The sequence below is a fragment of the Astatotilapia calliptera genome, chromosome 1, assembly GCF_900246225.1.
Source record: "Astatotilapia calliptera chromosome 1, fAstCal1.2, whole genome shotgun sequence".
NCBI classification, from domain to species: domain Eukaryota; kingdom Metazoa; phylum Chordata; class Actinopteri; order Cichliformes; family Cichlidae; genus Astatotilapia; species Astatotilapia calliptera.
In genome coordinates this window covers 30,304,184-30,320,981 of record NC_039302.1, presented here as the reverse complement: position 1 = coordinate 30,320,981, position 16,798 = coordinate 30,304,184, and the positions used below count along the sequence as shown (strand labels likewise).

The window sequence follows — 16,798 nt, the reverse complement described above, 5'->3', positions numbered from 1 at the left end:
AGCATCGCTCATCATAAACAGAAATCTTTTGTAAGATCCTGGCAAAGCTAATAAATGCCATAATTGCCCTGTGTAAAGCTGCATTGTCCATAACTAATGAAAACCAAGAGAGCAGAGCAATCAGTAAAAGAAACACCAGCTGACCATTTTTGACTGGAGCTTTCAGGCCCTTTATTAAAATTCGCAAACCACCAACTGCAATTTATTCTAGACATGTGAATTTCAGACCGGGTTCATAGATGGATGTTTTGTTACATGAACCCTGAAATTCTTTTCTCAAAAGAAGAAGAAGAAGTGTTCAAAAACTTACAGTCCATACATCTACATTGCGAGTCTCAGATGCCATATAGCTGAAAGTGTCATTTCTTACTGTATCCTACTGCATCATCTTTTCTCTGTAGCCTGGCATGAGGCTGCTTCTTCTTTTTTTCTGACATTTTCTTCTTTTTCTTTTTTTTTTTTTACTGACTTTGATCTCCACTCCTTTCAACTCTTCACATATGTTGGTAATAGCCTTGGTGTTCATGGAGATTTTCTCCTCCAGTGCAGAGTAACGGTTGGATAATGCATTCACGCCTTTTGAAATGACGGCACTGGAGACAGTGCCTTCTTCCCATCTGTAAGCCTGTCTCTGCTGCTCAATCTCTTTGGTTCAGGACACTTCATAAGTGTGGCAGGTAAAAGTGTTAAGGATGTAGAACATGCTTTGCAAGTTCCAAATTTGGAGGTCTTAAGAAAGGTGATCTACTACTGACTGTTCATTTCAACTTTGTTAACCTCTACAGATCTGAACATCCACGATTTTTTTGTCATTTCATAAAGAACTTTAACTGAAATGATCTCTGTGTATAAGCCTTATAAGCCTATAACTTGAAGTTGTACCATTTCTCAGCTCTTGGAGTTATAGTCAACAAGCAGATCTAGATATGGTTTTCCACATGCAATGACTTCCCCTTTTTATTACGCTCTCATTGTTCTTCTTCTACTGATTTATCATCCAGCCAAGCAAAATAAATATGTGGTCTTACATTTGCCACCTTTGTTCTTTTGCAGTTCTTTTTCTTTTTCTTTCTTTCTTTCTTTATAAGCTCGTTAGTACAGACGGACATTGTTTTTTTTGCTTTTTTTTTCATTTTACAATGCTGCCCACTGTGCTTTTTATGAAACTCTCGCCTCTTCTGTTGAGCCCAATAATTGCCCTGCAGTTAAAAAAAGGCTTTGGATTCACTCACATGGGCTGGGGACTACTATCATGTGACTTCCAAAAAAGCCAAACTTGAAACAGATATCATTATATCATTATTCTTAGCTTAGCTGATATGGGCTTTGTGTCATATGACAATTGGAAATATAAGATTTTTTCCATTGTGAGACGCAATCCAGATGTCTAGTTTTCCAACAGTTTTTTTTTTTTAAACAACTAGCAACTTGTTATTGTCTGCAAGCAGACATAGCAAGAATTATTCAAGGTGTCAGGAGATATCAGTATTGATTTCCATTACTACTAATTGGCAAGTTGTAATAGACTTTAATTGTCCTTTTTGAGGATGATGATGAGTTACTGCTGAGCTTATGTGGTTCTTTAAAAACTGTTGGGCAAATTAAGATAAATTACAATAAATAGGAAGGTCTACCAACCAGATTCATTACATTTTCATCCACCTGAAAAGTGTTTTTGTGTGCTGTTAAACCATAATGTTATAATTCAGTTGTTATTACTATTATTGTTTATAGCAATAGTAGTAGCATTTTATTAATTGCTAGAGTTGCAATCAGGTCTTCTCTATCCTTGAATGCTATATGCTGTGCAAACTCGAGTGCCGATATGAGTTTAAAGTCTAGTTAATAAAAATAGTCAATATAAATACGTGCAAATGATCTAGAGGTACTGATGGATGGAAGGTCAACTTCTGGCTTACACCATAGATAGAAAGTCTGAGCATGTGGCACAGAGTCAGTTATACATAAACTCTACTTCTTTTTTTTTTTTTTTTTTGGCCTGTCCCGTTTGGTTCTTTTGCCATCAGAATTATCGTCTAAAGGCCAAGAAAGATGCCCAATGGATTTACTTTACCAAATGGACCATCCCTTGCCGTATTGGTCCATTTGATTGACCTTTGTTTTTATTATTTATTTTATTTTATTTTCACTTGCTACACACGGGACAGACATGACTGGGGGAAAGAAAAGGGAGAAAGAAAGAGAGGTAGGGAAAGAAAAACAGCGGGGAAGAGGAATGGTGATAAAGGGCAAAAAACAAAAACAAACAAAAACAAACAAACAAACAAAAAATACATATATCAAAAAGGGTGTAGTTTGTGTCTGTGAGCACTCGTGTGTATACCTGTGAGCATGAGCGTGCTTGTATTCAAAAGGTTCCTTCATGTAATGATCTGCTAGAGGGTGTGGGGAGCCACAGCCCCGTCCTCCAGGGCATGAAGCAGGTATGGAGGAGATCCAGGCTCCAGACATCCAGAGGCCCTCAGAGCACAGGCTCACTCCTGGTTGCTGCTTGTCGAGGCCTGGAGCCTGGGGCTCGTTCAGGTCCCTTCGGGGGGTGGGGTGCCCTCAGCCTCTGGGCCTGGGGCTCGGTCACTCTGGCACAGCTGGCTGCCGGCGGAGCTCACCGGCTTCTGCTCCGCGGCTGCTGAGTGACCCCTCATCTGGGGCTCTCCTCAGCTCTTTCCGGGAGAGTGGCACGGTTGTCCCTCTGTTGGTCTTCCTTGGTCTCCGGTGCGTACCTGAACGCTCATCCCCGGACACCAAGAACCACCAACGCACCAATGTCTGAGGGTGTCTGCCACTGGCAGGGGGAGTGGTGGGAGCAGATAGGCCTCCATACCTAACCTCTGCTAACAGCAATTACAGTGAACAATTACCAAGAAAAGCAGCTTACAGAAGAAAATAAAGAGCTGCACTCTCTCAGCACTGCACATCATAAAGGTATTTAAGTGTGCTGTTGGCTAAGAGGATATTATTGAAAGTGACAGTTGCTTAGTGTAATTAAAGGTGAGGAGCTCAGCACAGCAGAGTTTACTTCCTAATAGTGACACAGTGATTTTTCTAAACCTTGATTATTTTTTTTATGTTTAGTTTAAAGTCATTACTGAGATAATAACCATGTGTGTGGTTATTCCATATTTAAGGCTATGAAGAGTCTGGTGACTGTCATGGAAAAAATCCACATTAGCTGGGACTATAATAGGATAAACAGCTGCTGTGAATGTGTACCGTGTTATATTTGAGTTGTTAGGAGACATGGGTTAGAAGGAATGGTCTTTTAGAAATACCCCATCTCTGTGATACCACTGGCAAGACGCAATGATATTGACTTAAATATGGGGAAATGAGAGGCTGCCATAAGATGTCCTCTGTGCTTTGTTTCCAGCAGATAGGCAAAAAGCTTTGAAGTGTGGATTGGCACAGCAGGGTGCTAGCTTCTGTAAAGGGAAGATGCTAAACGCTAAAGGATGAGAAGGACATGAGGTAGTCTATTACCAATAAAGGAGCAAAGAGAGGGGGAAAGGCAAATCCAATGATAATGTACATCTGTTCCAGTGAATTTATGAGCTTTGAACATTTTTTCATGTGGGATAAGTGGTTCTTTTTTCTTACAGAATCTCAGAACTTCAAAGCAGATTTGCTTTGGATAATGCAAATGATCGGAATATGCCGGTCCCAGCCTCCTCAAGAGCATGAAAAGAAAAGGGGAAAATAGAGAATTAAAGCTAATTGCCATGGCAGTCTTTTATGTGTCTAAAGAAGGGCAAAAATAAAACACTTCAATTATTGTCAAGTTCATTCAATTAGGAAAGACGCTGACAAAGTGTTAAAGTTCAGTGTGACTGACCCAGAACTCATTTTCATTAAATGCCACTTTTCATTTTGGACAATTCCTTTGTTATAGCTGATGAAATCATAATTAGAAGGATTTAATTCATCCTGTAATTACTAAGATGGCAATGACTTTGTTTAGCTCTGGTGCTGTGGTGGCTCGTGCATAGGACTGAAAGTTATTTTTCCACTAGTCCAGTATTTCTTATATATCATAACTCCAGAACAATGTGAACATTTTAAGCAAACACAATCTGTTTATTAAGTTATTATTATGTTATTTAGTATTGGGTATAAAAAAAACAACAACAAACACAGGATCACAGTTTAATTTTGTCTTGTATATTCTGATCCCTATGTTTTTGAAGAACTTGGTCAAATGAATGGCAGAAGTAAAGAACAATGTTCTATGCATCCTTTATTTTACCTTTGCCAAGCAAAAGAGATTGTGAGGCTATACGGTGAGTCCATTTTAAAAAGTTAAAATAGATTGTTTTGCATCTACAGCAGTCTGCATGAGAGGTTTAAGAGGATCCGTGATATTGATATGTGGCCTGATCTTTGCAGTTTTATTGCATGAACTGATGTAATAACACAGAGAGCAAAGTTGTTTTGCCATTTTACATACATTTATATCTAAACTCAGTCTTAATCCGCTTTAACTTATGAATTAAATAGCTCACCATAAGATATAAACCCTGCCACAACAACAACACAAAAGGCAGCAGACTGTTCCTTTTCACGCCATTCTGCAAATTGCACTGTCCAACTTTTTCAAAGTCCAAATCTGTCTGGACTTCCAGAGGCTGACTCCAGACTTCTCGAGATAGCAAATGAATAAAACAAGGCTCCAGAAAGTTGCATTGGTTTTTAGTAGATCATTGGAGCTCTTTCTTTTTGCAACATCAAAGGCAGCCGCAGCTCTTTGATGTGGCAGCATGCTGTTTAAGGTACAGACTGAATGGAGAGGTGTCAAGCTGCAAGGTGCCTCTGTAGTTTACGTTGAGTGCTGCAAAGAGCTGCAGATGAAAGGCGCAAACAGAGTTTGATAATGAATGTCCAACAAGTAGGACCCATCTCAGACAGCGCACACTCAGCAGGGTGCTTGCGCTAACCTTGAGCACAGCACCCTAAACCTCGGGCAGATGCCGGAGACCAGACTCCTTCAACTTGGCTGCTCCTGCAAAAAGGGAGCTCTCAGATGTGAGCTTTAATCTTCCTGTCAATTAAATCCTGATTGACACACACACCCATACACACATCATCATGGACACATGCTCCTCTTAACCCGTCAGCTCCGAAAGCGACGCCATCCACTTCCTCTGCTGAATACTTGTCTTTCTGGCTTGAAGAGGCTATTTCTAATTATACATAAATCCTTCCAATATAAAAGGCATTTTATGGCTTATATTTATGCATGCTGCACTAGTTGTCCTCCAACTTTAACTTTAGAAATTGAATGAGGTAATTCACTCAGCCATTCTCTCAGTGGAAAGCAATATTACAGCATGTCAATATACCACACACTCAGCTTTTTAACCTGCAATACCACAGATAACATGGCTGCCTTGTTGTTTTTAGTTTGCAACCTGTTAAAATAAAAGTTTTACTGCTTGTGTAAACAAGCACACTGGGAAGAATGCTTTTTTTTTGCATCACTGGTTTGAAGTTCTCTGTATTTTGATTAAAACATCTCTAATATTCCATCTTATTTATGTTTCCTAGAGAATTATGTCTAGGAGTTATGGGAACTGATCTCTGAAACAAATATTAAACTTAATTATAAAAAAAGATATGACTGTTTTCCAAAGTCTTTTTGACAAAGTGCCACTATAATTTCAGTAACCTGCTAAGGAAGCACTATCTCATACAAAAACATAAACTGTTAGCTGACTGATTTTAAGTCAATGCATTTTAACAATAATGCAAATCGGTGTGCTCATGTTTGTGGTGTCATTGTACCGAATTTCCCTGACAGTGATCAATTACAGCTTCTGATTATTTGACTGTTTGATTTCGTCATATCATGTTATGTTATGTTATTTTTTTTGCAATATAGTAGTTTCAAAGTTCACTACATATGTTTTAAAAACAAGCAAACTTTGTGTAACTGTAAGATTACACTAAAATGAAACATGCCGGCTTGCTTCTGGGAGTTCTGAATCTCTGGTAAAGCAATCAGTACACAAACAGCCCATCAGTGCACCTGGCTTAACACTGAGCTCACAACATGTGCTTTTCATATCTGCACAGAAAGAATGCACAGTGATAAAATGGCTGCAGCCAAAGTATTCCATCTCTGTTACAGGAGTGAGAAGGATCCAGCCCCGAGCTGCACTCTTACTCATAGACATGCAGTTTAAAGCTGATTTAGTGGGTGAGGTTATTTAGTGCTGGGTGGGTCAAGACTTAACACTCATGTCCAATAAAGTCCAAGATAGGGATTAGATCCTGTGGTTCAAGCGTAATTTGATGCCATTTGCGATTTCAAGCTTGTCATGAAAAATAAATAAATAAATAACATACACAAACACGCATACACATACAGAGGAAGACAGCCATAGGGATAGAAGTAGCTATACTGAATGACAGAGACATCAGGTAGAAAGAACATGTGAAGCTGAAAAAGTACCAAAGGCTAAGAGAAGAGCTCGAGAAGATGTGGAGGATGAAGGCAACGGTAGTCTTAGTGGTAATCCCAGCATTTGGTGGCGTGACCACCAAGCTCCAGCACATCCCAAGAGCAACATCTCTGTCCAGAAGAGCACAGTCCCAGGAACAGCTAAGATACTGTGCAGGACCATCAAGCTCCCAGGCCTCTGGCAGAGGACCTCTACTTGAAGGATAAAGAATTTTTTTTATATATATATATAGTTGTCTTTAAAGTGATTGAACAACAAAACAGCTCCTAATAATATAAAAATAATACTAATAATGAAGAATATTATATAGTCCAAACAAATGAAGTGGAGTTACATATTTTTCCTGCAATAAAAAAAGTGTTTGGAACTGTCTCTAAACAGAGCACAGAAATATACAGCTATGTCTTTTGGGACCGTGTGTGTATTTTATTTTTTTATTTTCGACATTATTTTACCCTTTTTCTTATGTGTTGAAACTTCTCTCGACCCCCCTGCTGTGATTTGGATAACAGAACTCCACCTTAAAGCTTCAAGTAAGATGCCTGACAGAGAGCACTCTGCATTACACTCCCCTTGGTGGAGTTGCCTGTTTTCAGACAAGAAGAACAAGCAAAAGAAGAAGAGAAACTCCCGTTTGAAAGTTTTACTCCAGTTTGTCTTTGATTACTCCTGCCCTTGAGTGTTTGAGGATTTTCTCGAACAGGGCACAGCGAACACACACAATAAGCTAATCATGTTACTCAGGAGGGAGCTGTAATAATGAAAATGATAAATATATGACTGCCCGAAAAGTCACTCTCGCACCTATTTTATCTCAGCTTCAAAGAATGCAGAGGGAGTAAGGAGCATTATGTGCGGTTTTAGGGTTGGGTTTTTTTGAAGTTTAGATCAGATGCACAGCATGCAGCCTACACTGCAGGTTCTCAGTTTCTGTTCTAACATTGTAAAACTGATACCGTAGCAAGATGATTTCCTACAACCTCTTTATGAATCTGCTGGGATTTTCTGCTTGATTTCTAATTGAACCGCAGTATCTTGTGCCCACAGACACAGTTTGAGCTCTGATTGAATTGATTCGAAGAAGACAGCTTTAGTGATACAAAAAGAAACTGTTAAAAGTGGAAAATCTGTGCCGACACCATGTTGTTTTCTTATGCAATAGTTCCATCAAGTGGTTGCAACACCAAACTGCGATGGGGATTGGAAATACCTAAGACCCGTAAAAGTTTCCGCCACTTTCTTTAAAAGAAGAGAGAAAAAAAATCCCACCCCAAATTACCCTTTCTATTCAACCTTCTGCTTTTTTAAAAACTGCAGTTCCTCTTTGCGGTCTGAAGAATGCAGTATCTTGCAAACGAGACAAGAGGATGTGGAAGTCTCAGTGAAATGTAAGCGCTTGAGTGTGGCAAGCTATATTTAACCAACCTTAAGTATCAAGTCACCATTGTTTGCTCTGTTTGGAAAGCACCAGGAAAGTTGACCATTGCGTCTATGCCACATCTCCGCCTGTATTTAGCTACCATATTATGGGAGGGACTTGGAATCAGGGCAAGTTTCACTTTCAGCTGCAGAATAGGGAAGAGGTAGGACCCTATAACTCTACAGTGGCTCTGTTCGTATGACAGAGGGAGGAAAGAAAGCCAAGTAAGTAAGTGTTCTTTTTTGTGGTTTTATTTTGTGTTACTTACGTCTGCAATTGAGGTCGCTTAGTCGGCTATTCCGTACTTGTACATGTTTTAAAGGGACCAGCAACACATTTGATGTGTATGTAATGGTAGCCATATATTCTTTTCATTCTGGTTTAACTTTTTGTTATGGCTTAAGAGAAAGACGCACAAAATGACATGTACTGCTGTATGGTATTTAAAACAGAGTTAGAAAAGAAAGAAGGAAGCTCTAGTTGGCCCATAGTAACATGTTGACATTTGGCCATTTGCTGTGACAGGTTTTCACACCACAAGAAGCAGAAGTAACCACAAACTGAATGTCCCTGAGCATGGGCACTGATATGGAGAAAGAATGCTTGCCGAGGAACTAGTGCTTAAACAAAGGACGAAGATACTGCATGCACTGTGCAGCAGTGGGTCAGCTGAGCATCTGGAGAGGGTTCTGGATATACTGCTTGCCCAGGGGGCGCTCATATGGGAGGACTACCAGAACATACAGGTACCAGGAAGAACACTGTATACCAATGCAAGACAGCTGCTTGATCTGGTCTATACAAAGGGTGTGGACACATGTGGGCTCTTTCTACATGCTCTCAAACTGGTTTTGCCTGAAGCACAGGCAGTGGGGCTCTCTTTCTCCGAATCCTGCTCAAATCTAGAAGAAAACGATGAACGTCAGAGCACTTCTAATCAAACTCTTCTGGCTCAACGACCGAGCCTTGTCCACAAGCTTCAGGGCTGTGTTGATGGTGTTCTAGAAGCTCTGCTGGATTCGGGTCACTTTTCTTCAGCTGATTGTGATGAAGTGCGGTTACCTATATATACTCCCACCCAACAGGTACTGTAAGCACCTGAATGTCACATTGTTAAAATGTGGTTTGACAACTTCATGCAATTGTTCTTTACCTTTAAACTGTCTTGGAATGAAGCTTGTCATTATTTCTGAATTCCTGATACTTAGATGTCATACAGACAGAAGTGCTGGAGTATTTTTGTTACTTTTTATGTTACTTTATCAGTCAATACTATACTTTAAATAGATCTAATACTATTCTGATATTCCTGAGTAATTATACAAGTAATATAAAATAATATAAAGAAAACTGGTAAACATATCTTGCTGCCTTTGTATAGATCCAGGCAAGGTTTTTACCACTTGGTGCCTGTCTTTGTGCTAAGCTAAGCAAGGTAAAGCTCTTTCTGCTGTTGCATTATTAGATTATGAATATGTAAGTTGGTCTTTTATATAACTCTGCAACAATCCAAATAACTGTCAAAAATAAACTTTTTATTATTTTCATCCATGTCCATGTGATCAATCAGGCAAGGCGTCTGCTTGACCATGTTAGATCCAGAGGTGATTTAGCAGCATCGGTTCTCCTGCAGTACATTCACCAAAAACAAGAACCTGGATTGCCACTTAACCAGAGGGAACTGACTCCTCCCAAAGGTCTGTTACTGTAAAAAGCAATGTTTAAAATCGCAGCAATATGTATTGTTTTTATGAGTAAAGCTATCCTTGATCACCCTCATGGGAATAATGTCCGAAATACAGAAGGTTTCTGGTTATACTTTGAAACACAAAATTGGCAGATTATATTACAAGATTATGCATGTTCCACATTTTACCAAAGAGATACAGGATGTATGAAATGATGACTTGTTCACTCATTCCATCTGTTCTTCACAAATTTTTCTTTCACAGAGTTTTTAAAGTACCAGAAGAAGCTGAGCAGCTCTGTGTCTGCTCAGGCCTGCTTTCTCAGCACTTATGGGGGAACTAGCCATATGTCTCTTGATGACATTTACACTGACGGCGAGCTGGAACTAGCTGAAGTTAATGCCCATGGACCTTTGGGATTGGAAGACATCGTTGGTTTGGCGGGTATAGTGAATGAGGAGGCCGACACAGTGCTCGTATCTGGGGAGGCAGGCAGTGGAAAAAGCACCCTTCTCCAGAGGCTGCACTTGCTTTGGGCTCGAGGGTTAGCCCTTCAAGACTTTCTCCTTCTATTTCCATTCAGCTGTCGTAGGTTGAATTCAGAGCACAATGAACTGTCAGTCCAGGAGTTGTTGTTTCAGCACTGCTGCTGGCCAGACCGGAATCAAGAAGAAATTTTCCAGTTCATCTTGGACCACCCGCATCAAATCCTGTTCACTTTTGATGGCCTGGATGAGCTCAAGCAGAGCTTTACAGATGAACACAGAGTTTGCTGCCCCACCCAGCGTGCACCTGTTCATGTATTATTGTTCAACTTAATCCAGGGTTCCCTCATGAAGGGGGTGCAGAAAGTGGTCACTAGCCGTTCAGAAGCAGTGAGCCCATTGTTAAAGAAGCACCTACGCAAAGAGGTTGTCCTGAAAGGGTTTTCCCCAGCTGGGATTGACTGTTTTGTACGGAAACATCACAGGGACCCCACTGTAGCCGCTAAGGTTTTAGAGTCAATGCAGGCGAACACAGCTTTACTTGGACTCTGTCACAGTCCAGTTCTCTGCTGGATAGTTTCACAGTGCCACAAGGAGCTGCTGGGCTGTGGAGAAGGCAGCCCCAAAACAATTACAGATGTTTACCTGATGATCTTACAGCACTTTCTCCAGCACCAAAGTCCTCTGAAGAGCACGATGGGTTTAGGCTGGCTACAGGAGCACCTAAAAACAGTCCTTCTTCTTGGACAGCTTGCATTTGAGGGGATAAGATCCACCTGTTATATTTTTTCAGGTACAGACCTTGAAGCATGTGGTGTAACTGAAAAGGATATCTGCATGGTTTTTCTCATAAAAAGCAAAGATATGTCCTCTACCCACTCCAAGTGCTATGAATTCAGTCATGTGACATTGCAATGTTTCTTTGCTGCTCTCTTCATTGTTTTGTCAAGTAACACTAACCGTTCAGTTATCCCAAAGCTCTTTGAGCTAGAGAACATGAGGGAGACAGGTCTGACCCGTGTCTGCTTTGGAGCCTGCTTGCCTTCCAGTGATCAACAACAGCAAGCTTCAGAGAAGGAAAGTAAAGCAGCAGAGACACCAAATCTGCAAATCACAGCCATGTTTGTGTCTGGACTATTGTCCCAGCGCCATCAAAATCTGTGGCTCCACTGCTGCCCCAGCGCTGCGGTGGAAAAAAAGGCCAGACAGGTGGCAAAATGCCTTTCCAAAGGCATTCAGAAACACTTTAGGTCCATTCCCCAACCTGTACAAGGGGAAAAGAAGAGCATGCATGCAATGCCCGACTTTGTGTGGCTTATAAAATGCCTCTATGAGATGCAGGAGAGTCAGATAGCTAAAGATGCTATGAGCAAGTTGGAGGTGGACCATCTGAAATTGACATACTGTAATATCGGACCTGTAGAGTGCACTGCGCTTGCTTATGTGCTCCAGCACTTAAGAAATCCTGTAGGCCTCCAGCTGGACAACAACTCTGTGGGTGATGTTGGAGTGGAACAGCTTCTCCCCTGCATGCACATTTGCAATTCCCTTTAGTAAGTGGAAATTACACATTTCTCTTTTGTTAAATTTCCTTGGTTAATAGATTGAACGCCAATTCATTAGAGTGAACAAACTCTCTAACTGCTTTCACTCTAAGAGAGGAGCAGTTTTTATTCTGAAATGCCTATTGTTCCTTCCTTAGCCTCAGAAATAACAACATTACAGATGAGGGCATCCGCAAACTGATTGCTAAAGTCATCCAGTGTGACAGCTTTCAGAAAATTGCGTATGTATTATCAAGATGATTAATACTGCCAGTTAAATTAAATTTTATCAGCCAACTTTCAAAATCTTTTTGTTTCTTTCCAGGCTCTTCAACAACAAATTAACTGATGCTTGCATGCAGGATTTTTCTTATTTATTGAAGACCAAGCAGGTCTTCATTTCTTTAAGGTCAGCGTTTGTCATCAAATGTGACTCTACTGTTGGCCCAATGACCAAAAGATTAACAAATAACCTTCTTCTCTTCAAGGCTAGGCAACAATAACATAACAGCAGAAGGAGCAACGCAGCTGGCAGAGGGACTGAAAGTCAATCAAACCTTGGCGTACTTAGGGTAAGTGTTTCCCATAAAATGTCATGTTTCATTGTTGATGAATTTTCATTTACAGTATTTCTTTGCATTTCCAGGTTATGGGGCAATAGGATAGGTGATGCAGGAACTGAGGCCCTTGCTAGTAGTCTTGAGAAAAGCAACTCTCTGGTGTGGCTAAGGTAAGATTTGCAATAATTCTGGAACATGTTTGCTTAACTTTCACATTATGAAAACCATGAATGTGCTATTTACATGATATGTTAGGATGCTTTATCAGTTGTTTTTGAAAACGCATCCCTGCACATTTTGCTTACAGCCTGGTAGGCAATGGTGTAGGGAGTGCAGGAGCATGTGCCCTCGCTAATCTCATCAGGAAGAGCACATCACTGCAGGAACTTTGGTAAGTGTTAGACACAAGTTGTATGCAGATTACCAATAGCAGTCTGGTTTGATGGTAACCACTGCTTGCACAGCAGTGCTTAAAATGCTCCACCCTCTTATTTCCTGTTAAAGGTTGACAGAAAACTGCATAACCAGAACAGGGGTTGAATGTCTGATTCAAGCCCTTAAACACAATACATATGTGACATCGGTATGGTATGTAATGCTCAGCAAGCCTGACACTCATGAATACAAAGTTCCCTATATTCTTTAGAGCATCCACTTTTGGACTGTTTGCATCCAGACAAGTTGTTTGTCAGTTTCAGTGCCAAGAAAAAAATGCATCAGTTTGGTGTAAGCTAGAATATTCTTTTTCTTTGTTTTTGTTCCCATGTCTCCTGTTCATTTATTTACTACTACTGTCTCTTCTTTTTGCATTATAGGTTAAGAAACAATGATCTCAGTTTGGAGGATGTAGAAGAAATGAAGCAACTGGAATCAAGACTGATCTTCTGATTTGTATTACAGTGGCAAATGACTTTACTTTGCAAGAAAATGTATTTTATTTATTACAGGAATAGTTTCTATTTTTATTTGAGATTTAAAATATGTGTAATAGGGTTTAAAAAAATTTGGATCAGTGTTTTTTCAAGGTTGCAAAATACATACACCTCTTTATTGGGTTTTTATAGGTGGAAGTGGTGTGGCATTGCTTTATACCATAACAAATACTACCTTTTACATCACCAACACAACTTCTACTACTCATAGTAACAGCAGAAGTGTTATTTTTATTTTTTGTTTCTTTATTTTATTTTGTAGTTGTTAGTGGAAAGAGGTGTGAAATTTTACTACAGAATGTAAGACTGTATAGTCTGTGGTTACCGTTATGGAAGAGTTGTAACACCTTCATATCCTTCAGTCAGAAACAGCTACACATGTCCAGTTACATTGTCTTAAGGTTACAAAAAATGTTACATTTGAAGTTTGCATAGAAGGGCAGAGGCAAATATGCTGTTTTGGAGTGGGAAAAAAAGAAAAACAATTTTCTGTATCAGATCAGATGTATGTTTTTACTGTACTGATACAGAAAACTGTCTGGGACATTTACAAAGAGTATTCTTACAGTCCTTGTTGTGCAAGTTAAAAGGAGAAATTACTGACATGACAAGTTTCAATTTTTGTTTATTAAAACTTATCACAGCAGAAAAGTTTATAGAGCACATTTTGTTGGATGTTTTTTTTCTGGTTGTTTGTTGTAGGAATGAGTTTACAACTCTGTGGAATGTTTGGTGGAAATTGGGTGTATTCTGTTTTACACTATATACTATATTTATGCTGTCTATGTTACCTGTTTTTGTCATGTGTGTAAACTGGTTTCTATTTTCTGTCTTTTAATATAATGCTCATTAAGCAGATATGTAATTAAAAAAACATCCTATAAAAAGATAATTCCCATTCTGTTAATCCTGATTGAATAAATGCAGCTAAAGTACTTGAATCAGATTCACATAAGGTGAGAACATTTATTTATTTATTTATTTTATTTAGAACAGTGCATGTTAATGAACATAAATGTAAAAAAATTTTTTTACATGAATGTAAACATGCCAGATTACAGCCAAAGGCTAATTTCCATCTGTTGTCCTTAAACATAAAAAATAGACATAATAATTCATAAAAATTCATCATACATTCATAATAAAAACTCCATCACCAAACTTACACATACACACCATTCTGTTCCCAAATAAAACATTAAAACTATACAACTCATACATGATCACACACTTGATTTGTCCATAACCAGTTTTTAACCTTTGCCTTAAACAAATTGAATGTCGAGCATTCTCTAATGGGTTGAGAAAGACTGTTCCACAGATGGCCACCCTTAACAGAGAGGACGTTCTGCCCAAATGCTGTCCGTCTGTGGGGTATAAACAAGTCTCCTTGGATTGAAGCTCGAGTGGTCCCGTCTGAGCTTTCTTTATGCCTAATGAACTGCTTTAGTGGTGGTGGAGCAAGGGAGTGTAAGACTTTATATATTAAACACACTCTTTTAAGTTTCACTAAGTTATTGAAGTTCAGTAATTTATGTTTTTTTAACACATGACAGTGGTGGTGGGAAGTTGGTTTTTTGTCAAGTAGTTTTAAACTTCTTTTATAAATGTTTTCAATAGTTTTAAGTGTTGTTGGACAAGCAAGTGACCAGGACGTCAAACAATAGTCCATATGAGAGATGATCATTGAGTAAAAGTAAGTTTTTGCAACATTCATATTTAAATTATTACGTATATGATTAAAATTTCGATCATTAAATTTAAGTACCTGGGACACTTTATTTATGTGACTCTTGAAGGATAATGTTGGGTCTATAATGACCCCAAGATATTTAAATTCTGGAGCTAATTCAACCTCTACTGGCATAGTAGGGTGGTTGACTTGTTACATGGTCTCAGTCAAAGAAGGGAAACAGAGAGAAAGAACTGAGTTATGCCAGAATATAAAAACCTGGACTAAAAATGTGTAAAACAGGTCTTATGGACTGATCAAACCAAATGTATTTTTTTAATTTCAAATCAGCAACAGTATATATGCATGAAAAGAGATACGGAGGGAAAGAGGTATAACAGTGAATCTCTACAGCCATCTGTAAACCTTTGCGAAAGCTGTGTTTCAGAGACAGCTGCATTTGAACCAGTGATGTTGGGCATTTTGTCAAAAATGATTATATAAAGAAAACAGAAAAATACTGTCAGATTTAAAATAATGCACTACAATGATCACACGACAATGATCTCAAGCACATTGGCAATGCAGTAAAAGCAGACCTAGATAGAATAACACACCATCAGTCATGGATTGGCCTTCCCAGAGCCCTACTGAAGCATTGAGGGATCAGCTTGACACAAAAGGCAGCCAATATCCAAAGAAGAGCTTTGAATGTCCTTCAAGAAGCCTGGAGAGTTATTCCAAAAGACTGCTTAAAAAACTACAAGAAAGCTGCTTCAGAGAGTTCACCTTGTACTAATTGTAAAACAAAAGTAGTCATGCTGTGTAGGTTAGTCATTTTCTTTAAAAAAAAAATGAATGGTCACAATACTGTGAATAGTAATAGTTGAAACTGAGTAATTCTATATTTTAGAAAAATAGTAACAAGTAGTCAGTCCAAAAAGCAATGAATACAAAAAAAAGCCATAACTGGAGCTCAAACTACTGATCTGAGACATGCTTTTCACCCTAAGATGACATGACAAGCAAAATATTTTTAATGGTATGATCTAAGAGTTGTATCTTATTTTGGTTACTGTTTCATGAACAGGCCCCAGACAGTAGTGCAAACACTTGAAATTGCAGCAGCACATCATTCCCCCTTTGTTTTATAGAAATATAGATTTAGGTCACATACTGAACAAACTTGATGGTGCCAAGAGGGAACTGTGGTACTGTATGAGAAAGTCGGCAGTGGCCAAGAAGTATGTATGAAGACAGTAAGACACTAATGAGGTGTGCGGTAGGAGAGACAGATGTGTTTCAGGTTGGGGTGGGAATCAATCAATCAATCAATCAATCAATCAATCAATCAATCAATCAATCAATCAATTTATTCATAAGCACATTTAAAAACAACACAGGTTGACCAAATGGTTGTAAGTTGACAGAAGAGTTCATGGAGGAGTCTGATCTGTACTGATCTGTAATGCAAGTACAGAGCAGGTGGAAGAACCTGGAGAGGTGAAGAGAGGTGTAGGTGAAGGGAAGAGAAATGAAAGTCAGTAGAAGTAAGACAGAATTTGTGTGTGAATGAGAGAGAGACGAATTAGACAACTTCTAAATATGAAGATGCTAGGAGCAGAGATAGTGAAGGTAGATGAGTTTAAATATCTGGGGTCCACCATTCAAAGAAATGCACAGTGCACAAGAGAAATGGAGAAAAAAGCGTATGCAGGCGGGAGTGGGTCGAGGTGAGAGTTGGTGTGAACAATAGTAGCAAGAATGAAAGGGATGATTTACGAAGTGATAGTGAGACCTGCTATTATGTATGGTTTGCAGATGGTGGCAATGACAAAAAAGGCATAGGGCAGAGCTGAAGATGTTAAGATTTTCATTGGGGGAGAACAGAATGGACAAGATTAGAAATTAGTAGATCAGAGGGACAGCACAGGGTTGACCAGTTTAGATAATGAACATGAACAAAAAATGTCAAAGATGGAGCTGTCAAGCAGGAATAAAAAAAAAAAGAAGACTAAGGA

The 16,798-nt window shown here is 39.1% G+C and overlaps 1 protein-coding gene across 4 annotated transcripts; it reads left to right on the top strand.

Annotated features, from left to right (window-relative positions):
* Positions 1-7,825: 7,825 nt before the first annotated feature.
* Positions 7,826-13,119, top strand: nod2 (nucleotide-binding oligomerization domain containing 2). 4 transcript variants are annotated; one of them, XM_026173849.1, is made up of 12 exons: positions 7,826-8,120; positions 8,422-8,981; positions 9,278-9,331; positions 9,467-9,593; positions 9,849-11,622; positions 11,772-11,855; positions 11,939-12,022; positions 12,102-12,185; positions 12,260-12,343; positions 12,481-12,564; positions 12,678-12,761; positions 12,989-13,119. In XM_026173849.1, exons 2-12 carry the CDS (start codon positions 8,496-8,498, stop codon positions 13,059-13,061), a joined length of 3,018 nt encoding a protein of 1,005 aa, XP_026029634.1. In that variant the 5' UTR covers positions 7,826-8,120; positions 8,422-8,495; the 3' UTR covers positions 13,062-13,119. The 4 variants fall into 4 exon arrangements, with proteins under 4 accessions (XP_026029634.1, XP_026029626.1, XP_026029652.1 ...); XM_026173841.1 differs by having other exon boundaries at positions 7,826-8,124; XM_026173867.1 differs by lacking the exon at positions 12,678-12,761 and having other exon boundaries at positions 7,826-8,124.
* Positions 13,120-16,798: the final 3,679 nt, after the last annotated feature.